This window comes from Hydractinia symbiolongicarpus, chromosome 9, assembly GCF_029227915.1.
Source record: "Hydractinia symbiolongicarpus strain clone_291-10 chromosome 9, HSymV2.1, whole genome shotgun sequence".
NCBI lineage: Eukaryota > Metazoa > Cnidaria > Hydrozoa > Anthoathecata > Hydractiniidae > Hydractinia > Hydractinia symbiolongicarpus.
In genome coordinates, this window is record NC_079883.1 from 15,086,234 (window position 1) to 15,107,812 (window position 21,579).

Below are 21,579 nucleotides of genomic sequence, written 5' to 3' on the forward strand. Positions count from 1 at the left end.
TTTGCAAATTTATAGCTGCGATTTCATGTGCCAGGCACGCCTCCTGATAAGGCAGCCTGTTAGTATGCTCAAATCACCTAAAGTGTCAAGCAAAACTGTTGCACCGAAGTCTTTAATCAAGCATTGGTTAGAGAAAAAGTATGTTTTCTTAATGAAGTCAGAGTTGAATACAAGGGTGTTTGTTAAGGATACCAGATGCGAATAAATACGATCATGATGCTATACTTTATAAAAAGTGTGAAAAGCCACCGTCCTCACCAGGTGCAAGAAGTCCAGGAATCGAGGTTGAAAATTACAATAAAAATATAATGAATATTATATTAGCACTGTATTTCCTTAAAAAAAGCACCCACTCATGCATATTCCATACTTTTACTAGTCACAAGTCCGATCTCTAGTAGAAACACTAAAAATTGTTGAGCTAAAATCACTTTAACATTTTGCCATTCTAATTTTCTGCCACCCAATCAAAATTAATATAAGCTAGAAGAATTTATTACGGCGCTTGAAAAATTTATAATCCTCTCTGATATAAAAGTTGTAAATTATTTAAAAATTAATCGATTTAATTTTCTTCGGCATTAGTTCTTCCCGCTCCTCCACATCTATCAGGTGCATATTTAAGGATTGATGCCGTACACGCACGAACTTCTCCTTCTGTCGCATTCTTTTGATGTTTGATAACAGTTTCTACAACGTAACAAAATTCTTATCACATATTGATGGAGGTAGTTTACAGTACAACAGCTGGACAAATAGATTTCCTCAGATTAATGTGTATTTTTCCCCCTGAACGTCGACCCCTCGAAATGGCGGGAAAAACTTAATACAAACTTGTCGGTTTGGATTAGCACTTTAATAAGAGCTATTGTATTTATTTGTACATATTTTAACCGACAATAAATAAATTAACAACAACAAACTAAAACGCTTACAAGCACATATATAAATTGAATATTAGGAATAGGATTTTTTTACTAACCGACAACAGCTTTATATAAGTTCATCCTTGCAAACCCAACCTTTTCACTTTTTCCCTTCCCTTTCATGTTGAGTGCCGACATTACTTCATTATTCATGATTCTATAATGAAAGTGGAATAAAAGTAAAACAATCGACATCGTAAGCGCATTTAATATATAGTTGCGAGTCCATTAGGCTGCGGGGCCGCATTCCGTAAACTATTCATTCAATTAAATAATTCTTGGACCTCGTGCACGATTTTTTTATGGAGAAGATGAAACGAAGCATGTGGGCACAACAAAGTGATTTTCCACTACCACTGTAAACTACACAACAAAGGTTAGTACATTTTAAATTCTCTAAGGGGTACTTATGCTTTGACTCACTTTAACAGAACATTTTTCACATTTTCGCGAATTTTTGAGCCACCAACTCTTGATAACTGGGATAGCTGTAAAATGAAACATATATCAATAAATATATTTCTAGCTACAGGTGCACACAAACACAAAAGTAGAAAAGTAGTATTTAGCTAGCTATAGTTGTTTCCAGGAGGGACAACAAAGGCAGTTCTTTAAGCTGTGTTCACACTTCATTAGAAGTGTAAGAATTCTCAGATCCAGGTTAACATTATCAAATTTTGAAAAAGAAAACAAGGAACTTTTGAGAAAAATGAGTGGCATATTTGGATTTATCAGCAAAAATTATATAACATAGGAAATTTAGAATACCAAGAGATTATTAGAACAGGATTTATTGTAATTTAAAGTTTTTAAATTTTATAAGAGTTAAAAAATTTCACTGCAGTTAATTTGTGTGGTCATTTCTTCATACAACATCAAAAGTTTGGCAGTTGTACTTAGTGTATAAACTTGAAAATTTGCATGTTTCCATAAATTTTGATGCTGAATTTAAATATGTTGGTCATTTTTGTTAAAAATGATCAGAAAATTCCAAGCATGTTAACCCGGATCCGAGAATAAGTGAACATGCTGTCAGGCTAAATAGTGTGTTTCATGTATCCTTTGGGAAAAAATGAATGTAAATGTTTAACTGACCAATCTATCATAGTTTGACTTGTCTTTTAATGTCTCCTCAAACTCTATTAGCTCTTGAACACTCTTTAGCAGTTCAAATGGCTCCTGTGGTTGAGCTGTGTCCGGCTCTGCTGCTTTTTCATTTTGTCTTCCCAACAAATTCCTGATATCGGTTAGGAGATACAATACCCTCTTCTGAAACTCTAAATCATAATTGGATTTTTTATTTACTAAATATATATATACCATGTATTTCAGTGGGATATTTTAAACATATCTATTTTATTGAATCCTGCTTTGTAATTACAACTTACTTCCTGTCGACATAGGAAAGGGATCGTTTCCAGAACTTCCACCTGCATTCTGTGATCCAGATGGTGTTTGTCTTACTGGACTGACATGCTTCCTCTTTAAACTATTTGGTGGTGTATGTGTTGGTGTTGTGTTTTGATGTTGTATCAATGGTCTGACTTCTGGTGACATGATGGATGAGTCTGTAAGCACATAAAAAAGGTATTTAATATCAATGTTGTATTAAGGGTATAAAAAAGTGCGAGAATAAAAGCGTGCAAAATAAAAAAGTGTGAAACTTGTTATCCCATGAAAACACTAAAATCGCACTTCCTAAAAATGTTGCCGATTAACACTAATTAATTCCGCCCTAATCTAAAAAAATTGAGGGACTAAAATTAATCCCACACTTTTTTTATTTTCACACTTTATACCCTTAAGGTATATAATATGCCTTATGTACTAATCTTTGTGCATATTAAATTCCACATATTTGTGCTTAAAGAATGTACATGTATATACAAATAAGAAATCTGTTTTGAACATTTTGTAAAAAAATTATGTAAGCACTTACCAGAGTCTTGAGCATCATCTTCTATATGTCGATATGTCATTGGTGGTTCACTTGGTATTGGTTTTTCTAAAAGTTTTCATTTTTGCATAAAAAAATCATAGCAACAGTGCTTTTCAAAAATAAATGTTTGAAAACTTTGAACATTTCGAAATACACAAAGTAAAAACGTAACAAGCTTTTACGAATTGCATAAAAATTGCATAAAAATTTCTGGAATACAAAATTAATCATACTTTTTGTAAACAATACATCACAAGACGGCGAGCTTTGTTTTTTTGTGATGACTTCTTCGTCATCCGTTTCTGCCTCCGTGAAATCAAACTCCTCACATAGTTTTCTATCTGTAAAGATAATATATAATGGTTCTGATACATGATTAGTTTTTTTTAAAGTTGTATTTGACTAATTAATTGAAGTAAAGCCACTTAGCATCGTACCTCCTGTAATTTTAACTCGGACTAGTGGAAATTTGTGCCATAATGCTGTAGGTTCTTTTAATTCTGCAGCTGCCTTCTCGACATTCAAAAAACTTGGCCAGTAGACTAAATTATTTTTTATCCAAACTGTTGGTATTGTACCTTCTTCTTCTTGTTTGTTTTCCAACCATATTGCTCGGCTCCAACTCATTTTATTCAAATATAGCTAATATAAAACAATGGTTACTCAAGGGAATTAAGGATTTAAATATTGACTTAACATGACAAGATCAAATACCGGATTGTAAGACTGTCGAATGAGGCATGAAGTTGGCTGATAGAAAATCTCAATCTTTTTCCAGCTCTTTGCAATAATTACAAGTTTAATAACTAAGTTTTAACCTAATTTGTATATATACATAATACTAGTGGTGTGTGCAGGTCTCTGGTATAAAGCAAGTAGTGATCACCAAGTTAATTTTCTTATTTTTGTTATAATTTTAGTGTAAGAATTGTAATTTATCAAGCAAGCAAGCACTCTATTTTTTAATAGAATTCCACAGGTGCACAAAATGTATTGAAGGAACCTTCAAGCAGACAATACAATCATAAGTTTTCAATCCTCTACGTTTATTTATCAGCATTTTCACTTCTGCATAGTTATGAATGTCTTTCAAGTACTTAAATGTCACAATTTTTTGCGAATCGATCGAGTTCAGATATTTCGCGGGATTAAATTTTAGTCAATATGCCTTTTTCATGAAAAGTTGGATTTTTTAAGTCAAAACAAATTAAAAGAATTTACATGGGCTTTGGAACAAAACATGCAGCTTTTTAAATATGATGATTTATAACTAAGAATTACTAAATACTTGATATTTAGCTTCAGCTATATATTTTTTTGTCACAATGTTTTCGAATAGATTGCTATAAATGCTTGCATATGCCAGGCACGCCCTCTTATAAGGCAGCCTGTTAGCATGCTCCAACCACCTGTATGTGTCAAGCATAACTGGTGCACATGAAAGCAAAATAGCAAAAATTTTAAATGGTTATTGAATCAAAAGTTATATCTTCAAATAGATTGCTATAAGTATGCTTGCATGTGCCAGGCACGCCCTCTTATAAGGCAGCCTGTCAGCATGCTCCAACCACCTGTATGTGTCAAGCATAACTGGTGCACATGAAAGCAAAATAGCAAAAATTTTAAATGGTTATTGAATCAAAAGTTATATCTTCAAATAGATTGCTATAAGTATGCTTGCATGTGCCAGGCACGCCCTCTTATAAGGCAGCCTGTCAGCATGCTCCAACCACCTGTATGTGTCAAGCATAACTGGTGCACATGAAAGCAAAATAGCAAAAAATTTAAATGGTTATTGAATCAAAAGTTATATCTTCAAATAAATTAGTAAACGTATGCTTGCATATGCCAGGCATGCATTAATTTCGCAAATCAGTCAATGAAAATTTTTGGGAGACTTAATTTCTCGAATGCAATGCAAATTCGCAAAAAATTCTGACAATAAATATATATGTAGAATAAAATATAAATATTTTATTGTTTTGTTTTTACATAGAGTGCTCAATAAAAATCGAGCTGAATAATATATAAATTATTATAATCTACTGAGTTGAATAAGCAATTGAGACAACAAAGGTCTCTCATGTGGTTTGTTTTTTAACATGTTTGTTGCAATCATCAAAAGCTTTTCTGATGCAACATGTTTAGCAATACTTTCAAAGTTGTATCCCAATGTATATACATCTGTTTCACAGGAGACATATGAGCCAGGTACATTGCGCAATTCGAATGCCAGGTGTCTGTGAATGGTGTTGTATCTTTGATGCTTTGGAGTCCCGGGTTTTATAGAGTAACGGACTGGGTCTTCCACCAAGGTTGCTTTTCCAAAATCAATTATCTTAACATGCTTCAAATTGCGCAATAAGATGTTACGTGAATGGAGATCATTGTGTAATATCCCTTTGTTGTGTAAGTCATGTAAAGCATGTATTAAATAATAAGAAATAAAAGAAATTGATCAACATAATCTTCTTTTTGCCTAATATAACACAATGGTATTATGCCTAGTTATATATTATAATACATGACTAATTTTATGTGACTGACATTGTGAGCAAAATGCAATCTATATTATGAAATATAAAGTTAATTGAAGTTCACCGATTTATATATACAACTTCAAGTACTAAACACATCTTATGAGGCAGGTTTATTTTTCAAATAGATTTCTATAAGTATGCTTGAATGTGCCAGGCACGCCCTCTTATAAGGCAGCCTTTCAGCCTGCTCCAACCACCTGAAAGTGTCAAGCATAACTGGTGCACACCAAAGCAAAAAAGTGATGTTTGCTTCTAGTAAGTCGATGGAATTAGTTTAACTTAAATTTAAACTTAAAAATATATAAAGAGGTTTAACATTGAATATCAGTTATTAATAAATATATATCCTAATTAACATCATGATGTAGTGGAAATAATGCTAAACCTTTCTCCGTTACAATATTTACCACTTTCCTTTTCAGCTCTGTCATTGGTATTTCCATCCGTCTCAACAATCGCATTTTGTTTTGTGGAATAAGGCAAATATCTAATTTCATTGAGTCACAAGGTGAATGAAATAAGCTTTCAGTGATCTCGTTAGCTGCTACATCACATATTACACTTTCATTCATAATTTCCTTTATAAATATGTAACTACCATTTTTCAATAAAAAACAATTATCTCTATTTCGACTTGACATCACTGTTTTTAGCACTTTTTTTGAATATTTTGTTCCACAATTTTCAAGCTCAGTAATACGTTTGACTACTTGTACTGTAGGATTTTGTGAATTACGAACAAATTTTTTTAGAATTTGCAAGTAATTTTCAAATGGAAAGCACGACATGGCATCTAAGGGCAAGTTGAATTTCTCGACGTCAGATGATAGATGAATTAAATTATGCACGTTGTATGAGCAGAAATAATTTCCATAAAATTCTTGTGAATTTGTCACAAAATATTCCAGAAGTTGATGAGCATAATTCAAGTAAGCAGACCTGATACCACCATTAGATTCCAACATGATTTTGATAGCAATTGATAATGATAGGAAATGAGTAAAGGCTTCCTTTGACAATATACCTTTTAATACAATTGGCCCTGTGAATAGTAAGAATTGTCTAAATTCTGTGGCCTTCCATCTGCAGAATTCGTTCAGTGATCGTGGTTGACGAACAAATTCAGATGGAAGTGTACCATTTAGCTGAACCAACTTGCTGGAAATTAACGTTATTTGATTTCTGGATAATTTGCATAGTCTTGGACCATCTTTAATCAGGAAATTCAGTAGACGTTTAACGACCCCTAGACATACCAAATGCATGTAATCTAAAACAAAGTCTGTAACACAACATATGTTATACTGTATCAGGGGGCTTAATTTGAGCTGGTGTTTTTTGTACTCATATTTTAGAAAACCAGCGTCAGTACGGGGATTTTTATCAATGTCATTAAAGATTATCCGACCTTCGATATACTCTCCAGCAACAGTACAACGTTCACAACCGTCGTATCCTGTATGGCCTTTTATGCCTTTTAAAAATTGCCTTGCTGGGGCGTCGCAAGTGAAAAAGTGCAAAGCCACTCGTACATCAATATCATTTACGATCATGGTATCACTTCGAAGTTTATGCAGCTCTTCCAGAAATTCATGGCAAAAGTATTCAACAGGTGTTGGTTTGCTATTGCCACAAAAAAGTGCTATCACAAATGGTGTTGCATATTCAAATTGACCTAGAATTGGCCAAAATTGGGTGCTTGATGACTTATATAAAGGTATTCCATCTATATTTATTGCAAGCTTGATATATTCTGTTACGGTGATGTTCGGATTGTTAAGAAGCATTCGTCTTATTCCATTTTCTATGCCCAAGTAAACATATTTTCCCGCACAGATTGAATCTGTGTTCACGTTTCTTGGTGTCTTGAGAAGAGTGCGACTATCTTTTGGGAGAGTATGCCCATTTTTTCTCAAGATGTCCAAAAGTTCATTAACAGAATTTCTTGTAACTCTATTTCGCACTGCCCATGACGCAAGTTCTTCCGATAATGTGATGTTTCCCATTGCATCACTTAACCACTCTTCATCACTACTACTGCCACTGTCATTTACAGTATCAGTTGAGTCAATATCACAGTCCATGCTACATGAATTGCTTTCAATGTAACACTCTTCAAAAATTTGATTTCCCCCTTCCCTGTGAGTTTCAACTGCATCATCGCTATCACTGCTTCTTGCAAGTTTGTTCACTTCAGCAATATTTTTTCTGTATCTTTTCAAATATGCCATGACACTAAAAAATATTTTATAATGATAAAACGTTTTTATATCATTTGATACCTAAGGGCAGAGATTTTGGTAGAATGAAAATTTGGCGGTGCCTGCCAAATTAAATTCCCCGCCAAAATTAACTTTTTCGCCATCCGCCAATTTTTTCGTGTTGCTACTGTACAAGAGGATTTCAATGGACATGCTTTTAGTATTGACGACGAATGACTTTTTTTTTATCTAAAGTTGATGGTTATTAATGTAAACAAGATGCAGGCGCTGCATAAACTATCTCGCTATTAAAAATGCACAACTATGAAACATCGACAATGCGACCCAATTCTACAATTTCTGCTAACAAAAAATACAGCCTATCATTCATGGTTACAGTGGCGCGATTGAAACGTTTATGGTCTTAAACGGCATTTAGGTGACAAAAAATTAACACTTTGATGTCACTATCATGTTCAGTATACCTTTTTTGTTAACTGTGCCAAATGTTGTCGAAAATAAAGTAGTTTTAATTTTTGGGCTAATTTTGGCCTAAAATGACATTTAGGTGACAAAAAATCCAAATTTTGAAGTTACCATCATGTTCAGCATACTTTTCTTGTTAATTGAGCCAAATTTTGTCGAAAATAAAGTAGTTTTAATTTTTGGGCAAATTTTGGCCTAAAATGACATTTAGATGACAAGAAATCCAAATTTTGATGTCACCATCATGTTCAGCATACTTTTCTTATTAACTGAGCCAAATTTTGTCGAAAGTAAAGTAGTTTTAATTTTCGGACCAATTTTGGCCTAAAATGACATTTAGGTGACAAAAAATCAAAATTTTGATGTCACCATTATGTTCAGCATACTTTATTTGTTCACTGTGCCAAATTTGGTCGAAAATGAAGTAGTTTTAATTTTCAGACCAATTTTGGCCTAAAATGACATTTAGGTGACAAAAAATCAAAATTTTGATGTCACCATTATGTTCAGCATACTTTTTTTGTTAACTGTGCCAAATTTTGTCGAAAACAAATACCAATTTTGGTCTGAAACGTCATTTAGATGACTTCTAAGTACTTAGAGAGTTTAGGTACGAAGTTTAAATCTGTGACGTTGCAATTGACCATTTGGGACATAGTTAGCCAGTTACGAGTTGGAAACCAATACTATCCTCGCAGGCGAGATAGTAAAAACTAATGTTGTCACATGATTTACAAAGAAACAAACAATCTTTCATATTTTTAATGAGTTTTACGTTATCCGTCAAATTAAATTCCCGCCAAAATTAATAAATTTTGTTCTCCGCCAAATTTAATTTTTTTTGTTATCTGCCAAATTTTCTTCCCGCCAAAATTTTTGGATTGCAAGTATGTGTAATGTACTGTAAAATAATAAAAAAAGCTGGAAATACAAAATAACAATACCAGGCTGGAACATTAAAAAAGTAAGACCACCTCAGCCTGGGCATTATATCCATTAAATATTTTTTGAGAAATCTAGCTAGCATTGTTTTTTTAGAGATAAGTCTCTGGAAATAAATTTTTCTTACATTCTGAAGAATCCCCATCTCTCTTGTACTGAAATGTCGACTTGTTGACATGCAGACAAATAACATCACTTCGGCAATTTTTTGCCGACATGGAAAAATTTGATTTAAAATAATTTAGGGTCAAACGATTTATTTCTAGAATGTGTCAAATAAATATGCGTGAAAATTTTAGCTAACTTTTTCTTTCTTTAGATTCTGCTACGAATGCTACCGAAGCAAAGTTTACGAATTAGCATATGCTGTACAGAAATACTTTACTCACGTCTGTGGTTCTTCGCCCTTTTCGCCTTGTGAGTTGATACGAACTTCTTAGGGGCTTAGGCGCGAATTTCCTCATCGAAAGTTTCCCGCCAATGACTAGGAGGGATATTACATGCGACAAAGTAAAGGTTTAAATATGTGAAAGCGAAGTAAATAAACAGTTATTATTGTATTATAAATTATAATTTGACAAAATGGATTGTATTTTAAATGTCTCACATCCATAATACAAGTTGAAATATTTGTTTCTCTCAAAATACGAGGACAAAAAACCCCCTGATAAATATTACAAAAAATAAATCGAACGTTTGGTACGCTCTGTTGAAAAAAAATCCATTGAATGTTTTGTGTACATTTCATGTTTGTGTTCATTCATTCTCTGATGTTATGTCACAAAAGTTTTAACATAGCATAAGAGAATGAATGCACATTCGGCTCTTATGTAAAAAAGTACATAGATGCGGCTGTAAAGTTGCAAACAAATGGTAATATTTTGAAGTAGTAAAACTGCAGTAAAATTAGCGATATATATGAAAAACAACATAACGTCGGCATTAATATATCCAATCGCTGACAAATTACAAAAAAATTAAGTAAAACGTGCGTTCTTTATTTCTAGTTTATGACGATCTTTAACAAACACCGAGTACGCTTCGTTATTTTGTTGGACAGTTTGGAACACTTCTATGAACGTCTGTTTGAGATATAACTTTGCAGGCCAGTGTGAGACGAACTAAAACAAATAAGATTTGAACGGAACAGATTCTCGGTAAAAAGTTAATTTGGTGCAACGTTGAATAAACGTCGATAAGACGTCGGTTGAATCAACGTTGCAGTGCAACGTTGAATAAACGTCGATAAGACGTCGGTTGAATCAACGTTGCGGGTGCGACGTTGAATAGACGTCGGTTGAATCAACGTTGCGGGAGTGACGTTGAATAAACGTCGATAAGACGTCGGTTGAATCAACGTTGCAGTACGACGTTGAATAAACGTCGGTTTTACGATCGTTGAAACAACGTCTTTTTTCGACGTTGTATCAACGTTGATATCACGTCGGTTGAAACAACGTTGTGGAAACGACGTTGAAAAGACGTCGATGATGCGACGTTGTATTCATGTCGGAGGGCAACGTTGAAAAGACGTTGAATTTACGTCGGTTGCATCGACGTTGCAGACCCAACGTTGATTAGACGTTGAATGTTGGTTGCGACGTCGCGACCAGAATTCAACGTCTAATCAACGTTGAAAAGACGTCGTGTGCCCACTGGGTTACCTTTAAATCAAAAGAAAAAAGGCAGCGCATGGTTAGTGATGTACATCAATTGGCGGTAACTGTAAAACGAAAGCATTAGCATTACATATTACAAAGATATTCTACACATTCAACAATGTTCAGAGAGATTTTGCTAGGTTATGTTCCTAAATTTGTGAAACGATGTGAAATTATGTCAAAAACATGGGAATATGGAAAGGTTGATTTCTCCTGAATTGCGTGGTTTCTTCCGAAATAACAAAGCAAATCGGAATTGATATTCAGTGGTTTGCATTGACTACTTTTGGATATGTTCAGATGCTAAATCACTCAAAGATAAAGTTGCTAAATCGGAATTAAATTATCTGCAGACATGGATGCATGAGAATCCATGACCTAGGAAAAAAAATTGTAAACAAAGTGCCGTAGTAGATTCGAACTATTTCTCCGCATTATAAAAAATTAAAACTGGAGCAAAATTCGAGCAACAAGAAAGACAAAAGCATACTTTTTACATGAACTTATTTGCCAACACGATTTAAAAAAGAGGTACATAAACAATATAGTTTGCAAATGATGTAATTAAAAACTTAACTAAAATAACAGGAACCTTAGAACGTCGCCCTCATCCAAATGGCTTATATGAATGACAATTAAGAGTTCCCTGATAAAAGTTTTGCAGAAAATACTGTTTCTTTACAGAGCTCACAATTCAACTACGTACACGGCAATGGTTTAAACTTTATACCGCTCTATTTTACAACTTCTTGATACGACTTCAACTTAAGTTGACAACCTGTGCCACATTTTAACCAGTACTTGGGCATCGACATAAACTGAGAAAACTAACCATGACAAAGCTGCAACAGCTGACATGAAAACACACTCCAATTCCTCGATTTTTCGGACCTTTTCAGACCGTGGGGCAGATTGTCCTATAATGCGGACATTGTGAAAAGCGTGAATTTTGGGTTTTGTCTACTTGCTTTACTAGGCTAAAATAAAACTTTTGAGTATCCTGTCCCGCGCAATTCATTTGTTTATTTCAATTTTCCATGATGTTTTTCAAGACAATGCAACAAAATGATAGTCGAATGCATTATATTGTGGGAAAATGCGGACATTACTCTTTAAATTAATCGACGAAATACAATGGTGTTTGTTTTTGTATAGCGCTTAAAAAAAGTTATAATTTGTTATTTAAAGTTAAAAATACTATAATTATATGTTTTGAAAGTGTTCATGTCATAGTGGTTTAGATGTTTACAACTAAACAGAATTCTTACTTTTTAAAAGAGATACTTGCTTGAGATTAATTGGACCTGTTTGCATACGCTTCGTGATGAGAAGAGTACTCACATATCTGGGAAAGAGAGTACTGACAGAAGTGATTTAGTTTTGGGGAAAAGAGATTTATTATTATCGAAATCATTTACCCAGGATGACTTCTTCAGTTCCTATTGGTACTGCTATCAACGAATGTCCTGCTAAGGGGGCCCTATTGCATTTAAAGCTCCGAAAGTCGTGCAAGCACATCAATCGCTCAACTGTACAACCATCTAAGATATCAATCCTATTCTCATGATGAGCGCTAAGCAGAAAAGTTACACTTTCATAGTTTCTGGCATGACGCGGCCGGGTTTGAACTCAAGAAAACCGCGCTGTAAGCGAACGCTCTACCACAAGGCCAGTTGGAAGTATTAGTTCCCATTCAATAATAAGGGACTTCGTTTTTGATAAAGTAATTATTAGACCAATATGTTACCCTAAATGTTTTTGTGAACTAACAATTCAAATAAAAAAATATGTATACACGACAAATAAACCTAAACGAAAGATGGATATGCTTATCTTACTGGTACACATTTTCCAATGTTAAGGGATATTATATTCGTGGGTATTAAAATCACAGGTATCTAACGTTATTAATTTTTTTTACAAGAAAATGATGTTTTCCCATTAAACATTCATCACAGAAGCACACTTAATTTTTTATTATTTTTTCACGGATATTAAATCTCTCGAACGTATATTTAAAGAACGTCTCGCAGAAATCAAATATAATTGCCTAATATTTTGTAACGATAATCGGAAAAACAAAAAATGATGCAGTAATATGTACTAAGAAATCCCGTAAGGATTAAAAATATAATTTAAACTAAAATTTAAAAAAAAATATAAAAAAATTCACTCTATATGAAAATTTCGTTGCCATGACTTAGCGTTTGAGACAATTAATTCCGATATATATTAACCCAGATATCAGTATATTTTACGGGAAATATTAACCCTATTCGGTCCGTGGGTCGAGGGGGGAATCCGCCACCCTTACTTTTTTTTTTAATAACTCCTTATTGCTATATTATATGGCTATGAAACTTACTGAGTTTCAATATTTATCCATTAGACACTTGCATGTAAAATTTTTAGGTCCCATACCTTTCAGGGGTCATGATACTGGCCATTACTCTAAACTACCCCTAAAAATCTCTATGAAATTTTTATATTGGGGAAAATTTAATAACTCCTGTTAGGATTATCTTTGAAACTTTAAACTTGCAACACAACTTTTTTTTATTAAGAAGAGTCATTTTGCAAAATTTGGACACGTGATTAACCCGATTTCCCGATTTTATCGTATTTTACCCGAAAATCGGAAAAACCGAATTTTCGGGCAATTTTTGGCACTTTTTTATGGGATCCTTGTAAAAACAGGAAAATGTGTTAAGTAACTTTTATTTAGCTTTCAGAAACTTAAAACAAAATGCAAAAATTCGCTCTGGAACAAAAGTATTTAAATTTTAAGCAGATAGTGGCATTTTTAACAAATTTCAAGCTTCTGATGACGTCACAGAAAATGTGCTGACGCAAGCAAAAATTTATTACTGCCATTTTGTTCCTTTTATGACGTACTATAAGTGTGCCAAGTTTGATTCAATTTAAACAACCCTATGAAAAGTTATTGAGGGGGGGGGGCGGATTCCGCCGCCCCTGGTCATAGTATGTTCGAAAAAATCCGGACCGAATAGAGTTAAAAGATGATTCTTTTGTTAGTTGGTGTCATTTATGAAGAGTGGGCCAATGGTACAAAGTTTGAGAATTTATGGGGGGGTGTACTTTTTCAAATCTCTCACCGAGAAAAAGTTTGCGTTTGAGAAAAATGCCTGATAACGGATAGACATTATACGTTTTTATTCTATGATCATAAATAAGCTATGCAACAACTTTTTTTTATTTGATCACAGATATAGTGGCCTATATTGTCAACGGTTTAAAAAATTTAGTGGATAAACGTTTTCAAATCGATGATTTAGGAAGTTTGTAGCAAATAAACCTTTGCAAATCAAGACAAAGTATATAGTTTGTACTACTCTCAGTACTGCAGGTAAAATGCTGATTAGGTTTAACTCAATCAGTAGTAAAAACATTAAATGGCTTACCGATGTGATACATCATCAAGTTAGCAGATAGCGGAGACAACATATTTGGCCAACATACAATAACCCTGTATACCTAGCTATATACTCAAATCTTGATTGTTCACTGTTAAGAGGAGATTGTAAATACTCAAAGATCCAGCGATCTTAGCTAGCGAGCTAACTTTAATATTAAAATGACAGAATCGCCTTAAAATTTTGCTACAATCTTAGTCAATACATGAATCTAGGACATAGGATTCTAGGCTATTTGGTTAAGTCTAAACTCCTAAAATGTGCTATTTGTTGCTGACGTCAGCATGGCCATTTTTAATAAATTTCGGGGCCTTCGTGGGCCCTGACGTGGAATATTTCGGTGTGCGAGGACGCTAGAAAATATGACTAGCAATTTTTAAACGCTGTCTGCCCGACATACGTGTGTGCAACAGTAGCGACTTTGTAGCCTGTCGACTGCAGCGTATGGAATGTTTGACTTTTTGTCCATATTTGAAAGAAGAAAAAACTGCCTTTGTCTCGATATTTTGTCCAAGATTGTAGCTGTTTGATATTTAGCATAGTTTATATTAATCTATGTTACGTCTTTGTCTATACTTCGTACTTTTGAGTTTTAAGTAGTTTTTGTAGATCCCAACTGCGAATACTATTATTACTACATTAAAACCAAATTTTCGTAATATTTTTTATAGCCACATATAAACGTATTCTTGTATGCTTCTACTTTAAGGCATTATTTCAAAACATGAAACAAGTGCAACTCTAGATCACTGGCTTTGTATTAGGTTGCTCAAAATCCTAAAATAAATGTTATCGAGACGTTACCATCCCTATCATCAGACATCAAAAAGGGGTTTCCCTTCTGTAATCCTCGTTTTGGGGTGCCAGATGGGTAACCCAGCTTTGAATGCCAGGTTGAGCGTTCAGGACAATGAGACCTTTACAACAGTGCGTCATTTTAGACGGGGGTGTATTTTTTAATAAAGAACAATAAAGTTACATAGGTGAATATTTCTCAACAGAGAATACTTCACCCCGATCAGACCTCTGATCATGACGGGCAAGTATAATGCGTGTAATTCATACTGAAGAAGAACTACTTTCTTCATCACTAACATACTTAGTGTAGTGGGTTCTTCTGCGGCTTCCAGTTCAGGGCACCGCGGATCGAATCCCGCTCACCGCTTGGCAGTATGTTAGTGATGAACAAAGTAGTTCTTCTTCAATATCAATAAAGTTCTCAAGTTTTTAACTTCCAACTGTTATGATGTTGGATGTAATGGCTGCGAATACTTGTGAGGCGTTGCCAGAAAATGCGTTTTTTTTCCTCCATGGGAGGGCTTGTTTGATAGAACGTTTGAATCTTAATTAAAGAAGAATGAACCAGGTACAACAGATTCTTGAGTCTTGATGAATTAGACGTGAATATAAACCGTTTCATGTTGTGAAGAAAACGTAGGTTGTTTTTGTTTCCATTTTAAGATTTCATTGCAAAAGAGCATATCTTGCTTATCTGCGAAAAGCCATATTGTTTTATTTTCAAGGTTGGTTACATTAGTTTTGCCTACATTAGTTCTCTTTCCCTGTCTAACGGCAGTTGCCGTTCCGTGCCGTCCCATTGGTGCTGTCGTCTCAGCTGCCGTGCTTTTAACGTAAGGTCGGTTTTATTTTGAGAGCGCTGGCTTTTTCAAAGGAGGGGATGGTTATTAGAAGGGCGGGCTAGATCGAATTAAGTATATACTTAATTTACTCTCTAGCAGCTCTGACTTTTTTGCTTGTGTAAAAAAAACTGTTTCTTCAGTAATTTGGCATGTAGGATTTCTATATATTTCTATCTAGTTTATACAGTACTTACCTTTTTAATACTTCTACCGCATAGCCGTTCATATTGGTACGTTACACAACAATTTTGATTTCAACGCATTTTTAAAACAATGAAAAACTGTTTCGGCAAGTCGTTTAACGGCAGATTTAGAAACTAGCTACAAAGTTCTGAAGCATGCAACTATTTTCATATTCTTAAAGATAATAAATCAAGTTAAGCAAGAAACCGCGGTCGGTTTGAAATCACACTTATCAAAAAAAAAAATTATCGTACGCGTTCCGGCCAAGAATAGAAGAATGTGAAGCTAGGATACCGATCTGGATATCAATGGCAAAAATAATTACCTGTATCCAGTTGCATCAGTTGCATGTGCATGTAAATTCTGTAGTAGGGGCGGATAAATAAAATTAAATTATTTAAGTCAATTCAAATTGTTCATAAATATAATTATAACATGGTGTGGAAGGAGGAAGAAAAACTAGTGAAGAACATAGCTAAACTCTGACATACATTCCTCCTTTACAAAGTCGTAAACTTCTACATGCTTTAAAGTTTTTTCAACCATTCTTATCACTCCGACAGGTGCCTGTTTTGAAAAAAACTGCGCCACTTGAACTGAAGATGATTGTGAAAAAATATGCTGAAAAACTTGTCTCGGACTGCTGTTTTCCAGAAGAGCTAAGAAATAAATTCTCACCAGAGAATTTTTCTTTTTCTACAGATGTGGCACAAGAACTTTGGTGCAAAGTAAGGTCTGTTATCGATGAATTTAATGGTGATCCTGAGAAATTTTATGCAAAATGTTATTCGTTGCTTGTTAAAAATTTGTTGTTGGATAAGTTTAAAGATAAAACTGTTAGTAACACTTTACTTGCTGATGTAGCTAATGACGTTTTACTCCACCTTTCTGGTTTAAGAGTTGGTGATGTTGAAACCTTAACTAAAAGTGCATCCTTACCTGATAAGGAAAAAGAGTTTGCAATATCTGGTTGGTTATATATTGCACAAACTGCATTCAAAGTTTCGCTTTTCAAAGAAGTGGAATAGTTCTGAAGTTTATAAGCAGTATGTATCACTACTACAAGCTTGTAAAGTAGAAAAAGATAGCACCCAGAACAAAGTAACAAAATCCAAGCAGCAAGAGCCAAACAAATTTTTATAATCATTGGGTGATACCGAACACTGCTTGCACTTGATTCTTTTAAGTACTTCTGCTCCTCCTCCCAAAATATTTTTATAAACGGGGGGATTTTACTTTGGTCAGAGCTTGTAAATATGGATTTGAAATCATTGGAAAGCTCAGGAGTCACATTTTTGCATTGATGTTTTCATATTATTAATTTCTTGTTCCAACTGCTTACGTCTTAAACGCTGACCTTGTATGGTAAGTTTTGTACGTTCAGGCGAAGTAAATTTTATCGGATGAGTCAGATTTGCAGGCTTGTTCAGCTTTGCCTTTTTCCAGTTACGTTCACACAAGCCCTTCACATTATGTTTATTACAAGAAATGCATATTCTCTGTCCATCATTACTTAGCAGGAGTTCACACATAGAAAAACGAAAATATTCGTCTTGGCTAACAACAGGTTTGAATTCCTTTTTTCTTGGAATAACATAGCTTTGACAGCTAAGTTTCACATCAAGATCAGGAGCTTGAATACCAATACAAAAATTAAGCTTCATAACATCAGAAATAAAATTAGAAAGTGTGACATTAAAAAATGATCTGTTGTAATCAATATACAGTTTATGGTCATCCGGTAACATCCCACCAAAAACACGTAGACTAAATGACAACGACTGGTCAACAAAGATTTCATATCTTGGTAGAATGTGATCAGGAGAAAGTAAAATGATTAGCGAGGGTGTTTGATGTGCTGATATTCCATTCCTCGAGTTGTGGTTTTTAAATGCGTTGTTGGAAATCTGCAACATTTTTATACATACGTGGCGGTGGTAAAGGTGACAATTGCCAAAGCACTAAACATTCTTCACGTTTCTAAATGGCTAAGGTTAGGCGTGCTGCAGGCTTTGGTGTTTTAATAATTTTTTGGGGAAGATTGCTAGTTGGTATTGCACCTTCTTTTAATGATCACCATTCCAGATAACATACAGAATTACAAAAAAAATATCCTTGAGTTTTTTAGACCTTTGTTTCAGTTCTAGTTAGCTAGAAATAGAAAGACAGGAAGACAGCTTCTTGTCTGTCCAGAAGATACATTTGAAAGCTAACAATAATGATTACAGATAAGGACACTCGCTACTTACATATCCAGAACTGGTCTTCTCTGAAGTGTCTTTCACATATATAAACTTGCCTAGTATCAATTCTCTTCTTTAGCAAGTCATCAGCAACGCGATCTTTCGTAATTATATTCAAAAGTTCACTTTTTCTCTTTCTCTTTCTCTATTTCTTGTTAAAATCATATACTAAACTTATTCCTTCGAGAAACAAAACAACCATAAATTGAGCAATTTGGACCATGCATGATGCAAATATACTGAAAAAATATTTATATCCCCCGCCAAAGTTAACATTTATATTTATATGGTCAAGCCTCGTGTATACAAAGTCAACTTTCTTGTAAATAGGTCAACTTTTGTGTTTATATGATCAAGCATTATGTATAAAGGTCAACTTTTATTTTTTAAATCAATTTTCATTTATATATTGCTAACTTTTTGTGTATAATTCAACAACACATAATATGTATGTTTAAATTTATTATATATTAGTCGATAAAGACCCGTGGAAAAATCCACTTAGGCAATAGGACAATGAAAAAGTTGGTTTGCTGACTTGAAGCGTTGCTTTAATTTGATGTATTTTGACAAAATTACAAATGTCACCAATTTTTCAGCAAAATTTATTCTCTTAAATTAGAAAAGTTTGGTAAAAAAATTTTAAATTTATACAAGAATTGGCAAATTGAAGCTGTGCTTAAAATTTGAGATTTTAACTGGAAAACTAGTCGTGTTAAATATGGTTAATTTAAAAAGCTTTCTATCATAAAGTTTGTAAAGATTTAATGATTTTATAGCGAACTATATATTTGCCAACATGTAATAGTTTTGAAAATATTAAAATTGATAATAATATATTAATAGTTGATGTTTTTATGTCTCTAGTTTGATAAATAAAAAAAGATTATAGAAATCACATCCACAAAAAATCTGTTATTGTGTTAAAGCGAGTTGTAAAATATTTTTTATCATAATTAGGAAATCACAGGTCATACTTTGCGCATGCAGTATTTTTTCAACCGCTGACCGGTCTCTTAACCTATATGTCTTGTTTCATTATTTTTACAACTAATAATGGTTTTCAACTATCGCAACAGAAAGTAACGTGCGGACAGCAAATATGGCAGTAAAAAAGAAGCTAACATTTGTAAACAAATATATTAAAATGAAACGAAAAATAAATAGAAACTGTATTTAGTTCCTTTTTTCTGAAATAAATTTCAGCCAGTTGAAACTTCTAAAATACACACAAAAATAATTAGTTTCTGTACCTTGGCGGTTTTATTCACACTATAATTTTTGTAAAGTTGTACTAGACTGAGATACTGGTTGGCGAATCATTAGTCTCGGTAGTAATGTCGGCAATAAAATGAAATCATTTTTATAGTTTCGTAAAAGCCTGGTACGATCCAGGGGGTTAAGAAAATTTCCTTGGTATAATAGTGTAAAACTACTGAATCTTTTGACATTTTAATAACAAAAATGTTTTTCTTCAATTCTTTTCTTTTAGCAATCTGTGCGCTTGAAATGATTTTAAGTTAGAGTGATTTCATTATTCCTTCAAAATTAAAAAAAAATAAATTCGCAATTCTGAAATTTCCTTTTCTCTAGCAAACCTGTGTGTTGATTTAATAGATGTAAACAATGAATACATTGCTAGACTGAAAAGAATCCAAGTTTTTATTTAAGCCAACATTTTTTATTTGTGGGCTTTTTCAAGAATGCCTTTCTTTGAGTTTTAAATCGGGCATGGTGTCTTTGGGTTTTCAATCGGCCACAGTATTGTTTGGGCGTTAAATCGGTCACGGTATTGTTTGGGCTTTAAATCGGCCACAGTATTGTTTGGGCGTTAAATCGGTCACGGTATTGTTTGGGCGTTCAATCGGTCACGGTATTGTTTGTTTATGTTGACAAAATAATAGGCAGATGTTCGGGAAATATTTCTTTATTTCTTATTCTTTGCTAATTTTTTAGTTCTCTACTACAAGCAGTGTTTTGTACATAAAAAATTAATTGGGTACGAGATATTTAGAATTTTTTGTTAACATGTTTTTAGGATTACATCTCCTGTGTATAGTGAAAGTTATTAAAAATTCAAATCATAACCAAGGAAACGTAAGATTTTCGTACGATATTTCAATTTTCAATTTACACCCTCATGAATTTATGTGGCAGAAACATAAAATTTATTACTTAATATTCAAAGAAATGTTTTAATAATGAGAGCTAATCAAGATTTAATACAAATATTAAATAAAGGATTAATGTTTAGAAGAAAAGTCTGGCAGAAGATCTAACATAATACACTCCGTTGCAAGTTGTGGTATTTTTCATAATTAATATATTTGCTTAATTTGAACAACATCTTCAACAATTGATTTTTTTAAGTGACATGAAATGCTTTTAATTCTTCTAATGCAAGAGGTAATGTTGTATTCCTACCAATCTGTTCCTTCAACGTTTTTCCTTGCACCTTTTATGTGGTTATCGGAGCTTTAGTTGGCTTAGGATAAACATTGTGCCCGAAGTATAGGAGTGGGAGAGAACTGCGCGAAACTTTGACCAGAGAAAATTTTTTTCCAATTTAGTAATTATTAACTAGAATATTTTAGCGTGATCACTATGGTAACGTGTTATTTTGTATTGTTTGTAGCCCACTCTCTTGTGTTTATCCTTAATTAAACGTCTTTTAGTCTTTGCAAAACATAACACCAACACAGATTACGTTACATTCATTTTAATTACCTTAAAATCAGTGAATAACAGTTATTCTCCATTTTAACATTCTGATAGCGGCTTGTCGTGGATAAATTTGATGCTCAAAAAAAGTTGTGATCACAAAGCTCTGGTGAAGAAGGTAATGATATAACTGTTACTGAAACAGTTAACAAATTATTAACACGGTTTTATGTTTGTTTTTTGCGATAGTGTAAATGTACTTGAATTTAATAAGTTTGATCAACCTACAGGCAGCAGCTGTGGTTGTTTGATAATTTAAACAGATTACATCCTGTCTATTTTTCATATTAGGGTCACAAAGGTGTTTCGAGAACTTTTAGAACTCCAATATAAATATATATTTGCTCAACTAAAAAACTGCTTCAGAAAAGAATTCGAAACCTATACCTCTTCAGGTTGTCAAAACTTGCTTTATGAAATGAAAAGGTGGTAAAAAAAGATAACGTGTATACTCTCAGTGCTTGCGTTATGTTTTCTAAAATGTTTAAGATACAGATTAAGCAGGGGTGGTAGGGGCGGTTGTGTGGTTATGGTAGTGCTGGTGTATTTAGAAACTTGAGCAGTAGCAAAGCAGTTGGTTCATAATAAGCCTAGAGTTGCAAGCTTATGTCACGTGACAACATTGACCTACAGATACCCCTTAGTATGTCAGGTAATTAAGGT

General features: G+C 33.5%; 1 protein-coding gene and 1 long non-coding RNA gene across 4 annotated transcripts; one reads left to right on the plus strand and one right to left on the minus strand.

Annotated features, from left to right (window-relative positions):
- Window positions 1–612: 612 nt before the first annotated feature.
- LOC130656398 (uncharacterized) lies at window positions 613–8,327 on the minus strand. Of its 2 annotated transcripts, XR_008984918.1 has the most exons (5): window positions 6,158–8,327; window positions 2,315–2,513; window positions 2,022–2,203; window positions 983–1,414; window positions 613–690 (listed from the first exon to the last, which is right to left on the minus strand). XR_008984918.1 is itself a non-coding variant. In XM_057459246.1 (4 exons), exons 1-4 carry the CDS (start codon window positions 7,634–7,636, stop codon window positions 1,346–1,348), a joined length of 1,929 nt encoding a protein of 642 aa, XP_057315229.1. In that variant the 5' UTR covers window positions 7,637–8,327; the 3' UTR covers window positions 613–1,345. The 2 variants fall into 2 exon arrangements, 1 of the variants encoding a protein (XP_057315229.1); XM_057459246.1 differs by having other exon boundaries at window positions 613–1,414.
- LOC130656399 (uncharacterized) lies at window positions 1,163–9,665 on the plus strand. 2 transcript variants are annotated; one of them, XR_008984920.1, is made up of 5 exons: window positions 1,163–1,302; window positions 2,330–2,513; window positions 6,158–6,334; window positions 6,761–7,122; window positions 9,354–9,665. It is a non-coding gene; the product is annotated as an uncharacterized LOC130656399 (long non-coding RNA). The 2 variants fall into 2 exon arrangements; XR_008984919.1 differs by lacking the exons at window positions 6,158–6,334; window positions 6,761–7,122.
- The last annotated feature ends 11,914 nt before the right edge of the window (window positions 9,666–21,579 follow it).

Bases quoted from the DNA above. Each gene is read 5' to 3' on its own strand.
- LOC130656398 (XM_057459246.1), bottom strand. From the start codon at position 7,636: ATGGCATATTTGAAAAGATACAGAAAAAATATTGCTGAAGTGAACAAA. The intron at 2,204-2,314 runs GTAAGTTGTAAT...ATTATGATTTAG, and splicing joins CTTTCCTATGTCGACAGGAA to AGTTTCAGAAGAGGGTATTG. The intron at 1,415-2,021 runs GTCAGTTAAACA...TTCATTTTACAG, and splicing joins AGTCAAACTATGATAGATTG to CTATCCCAGTTATCAAGAGT.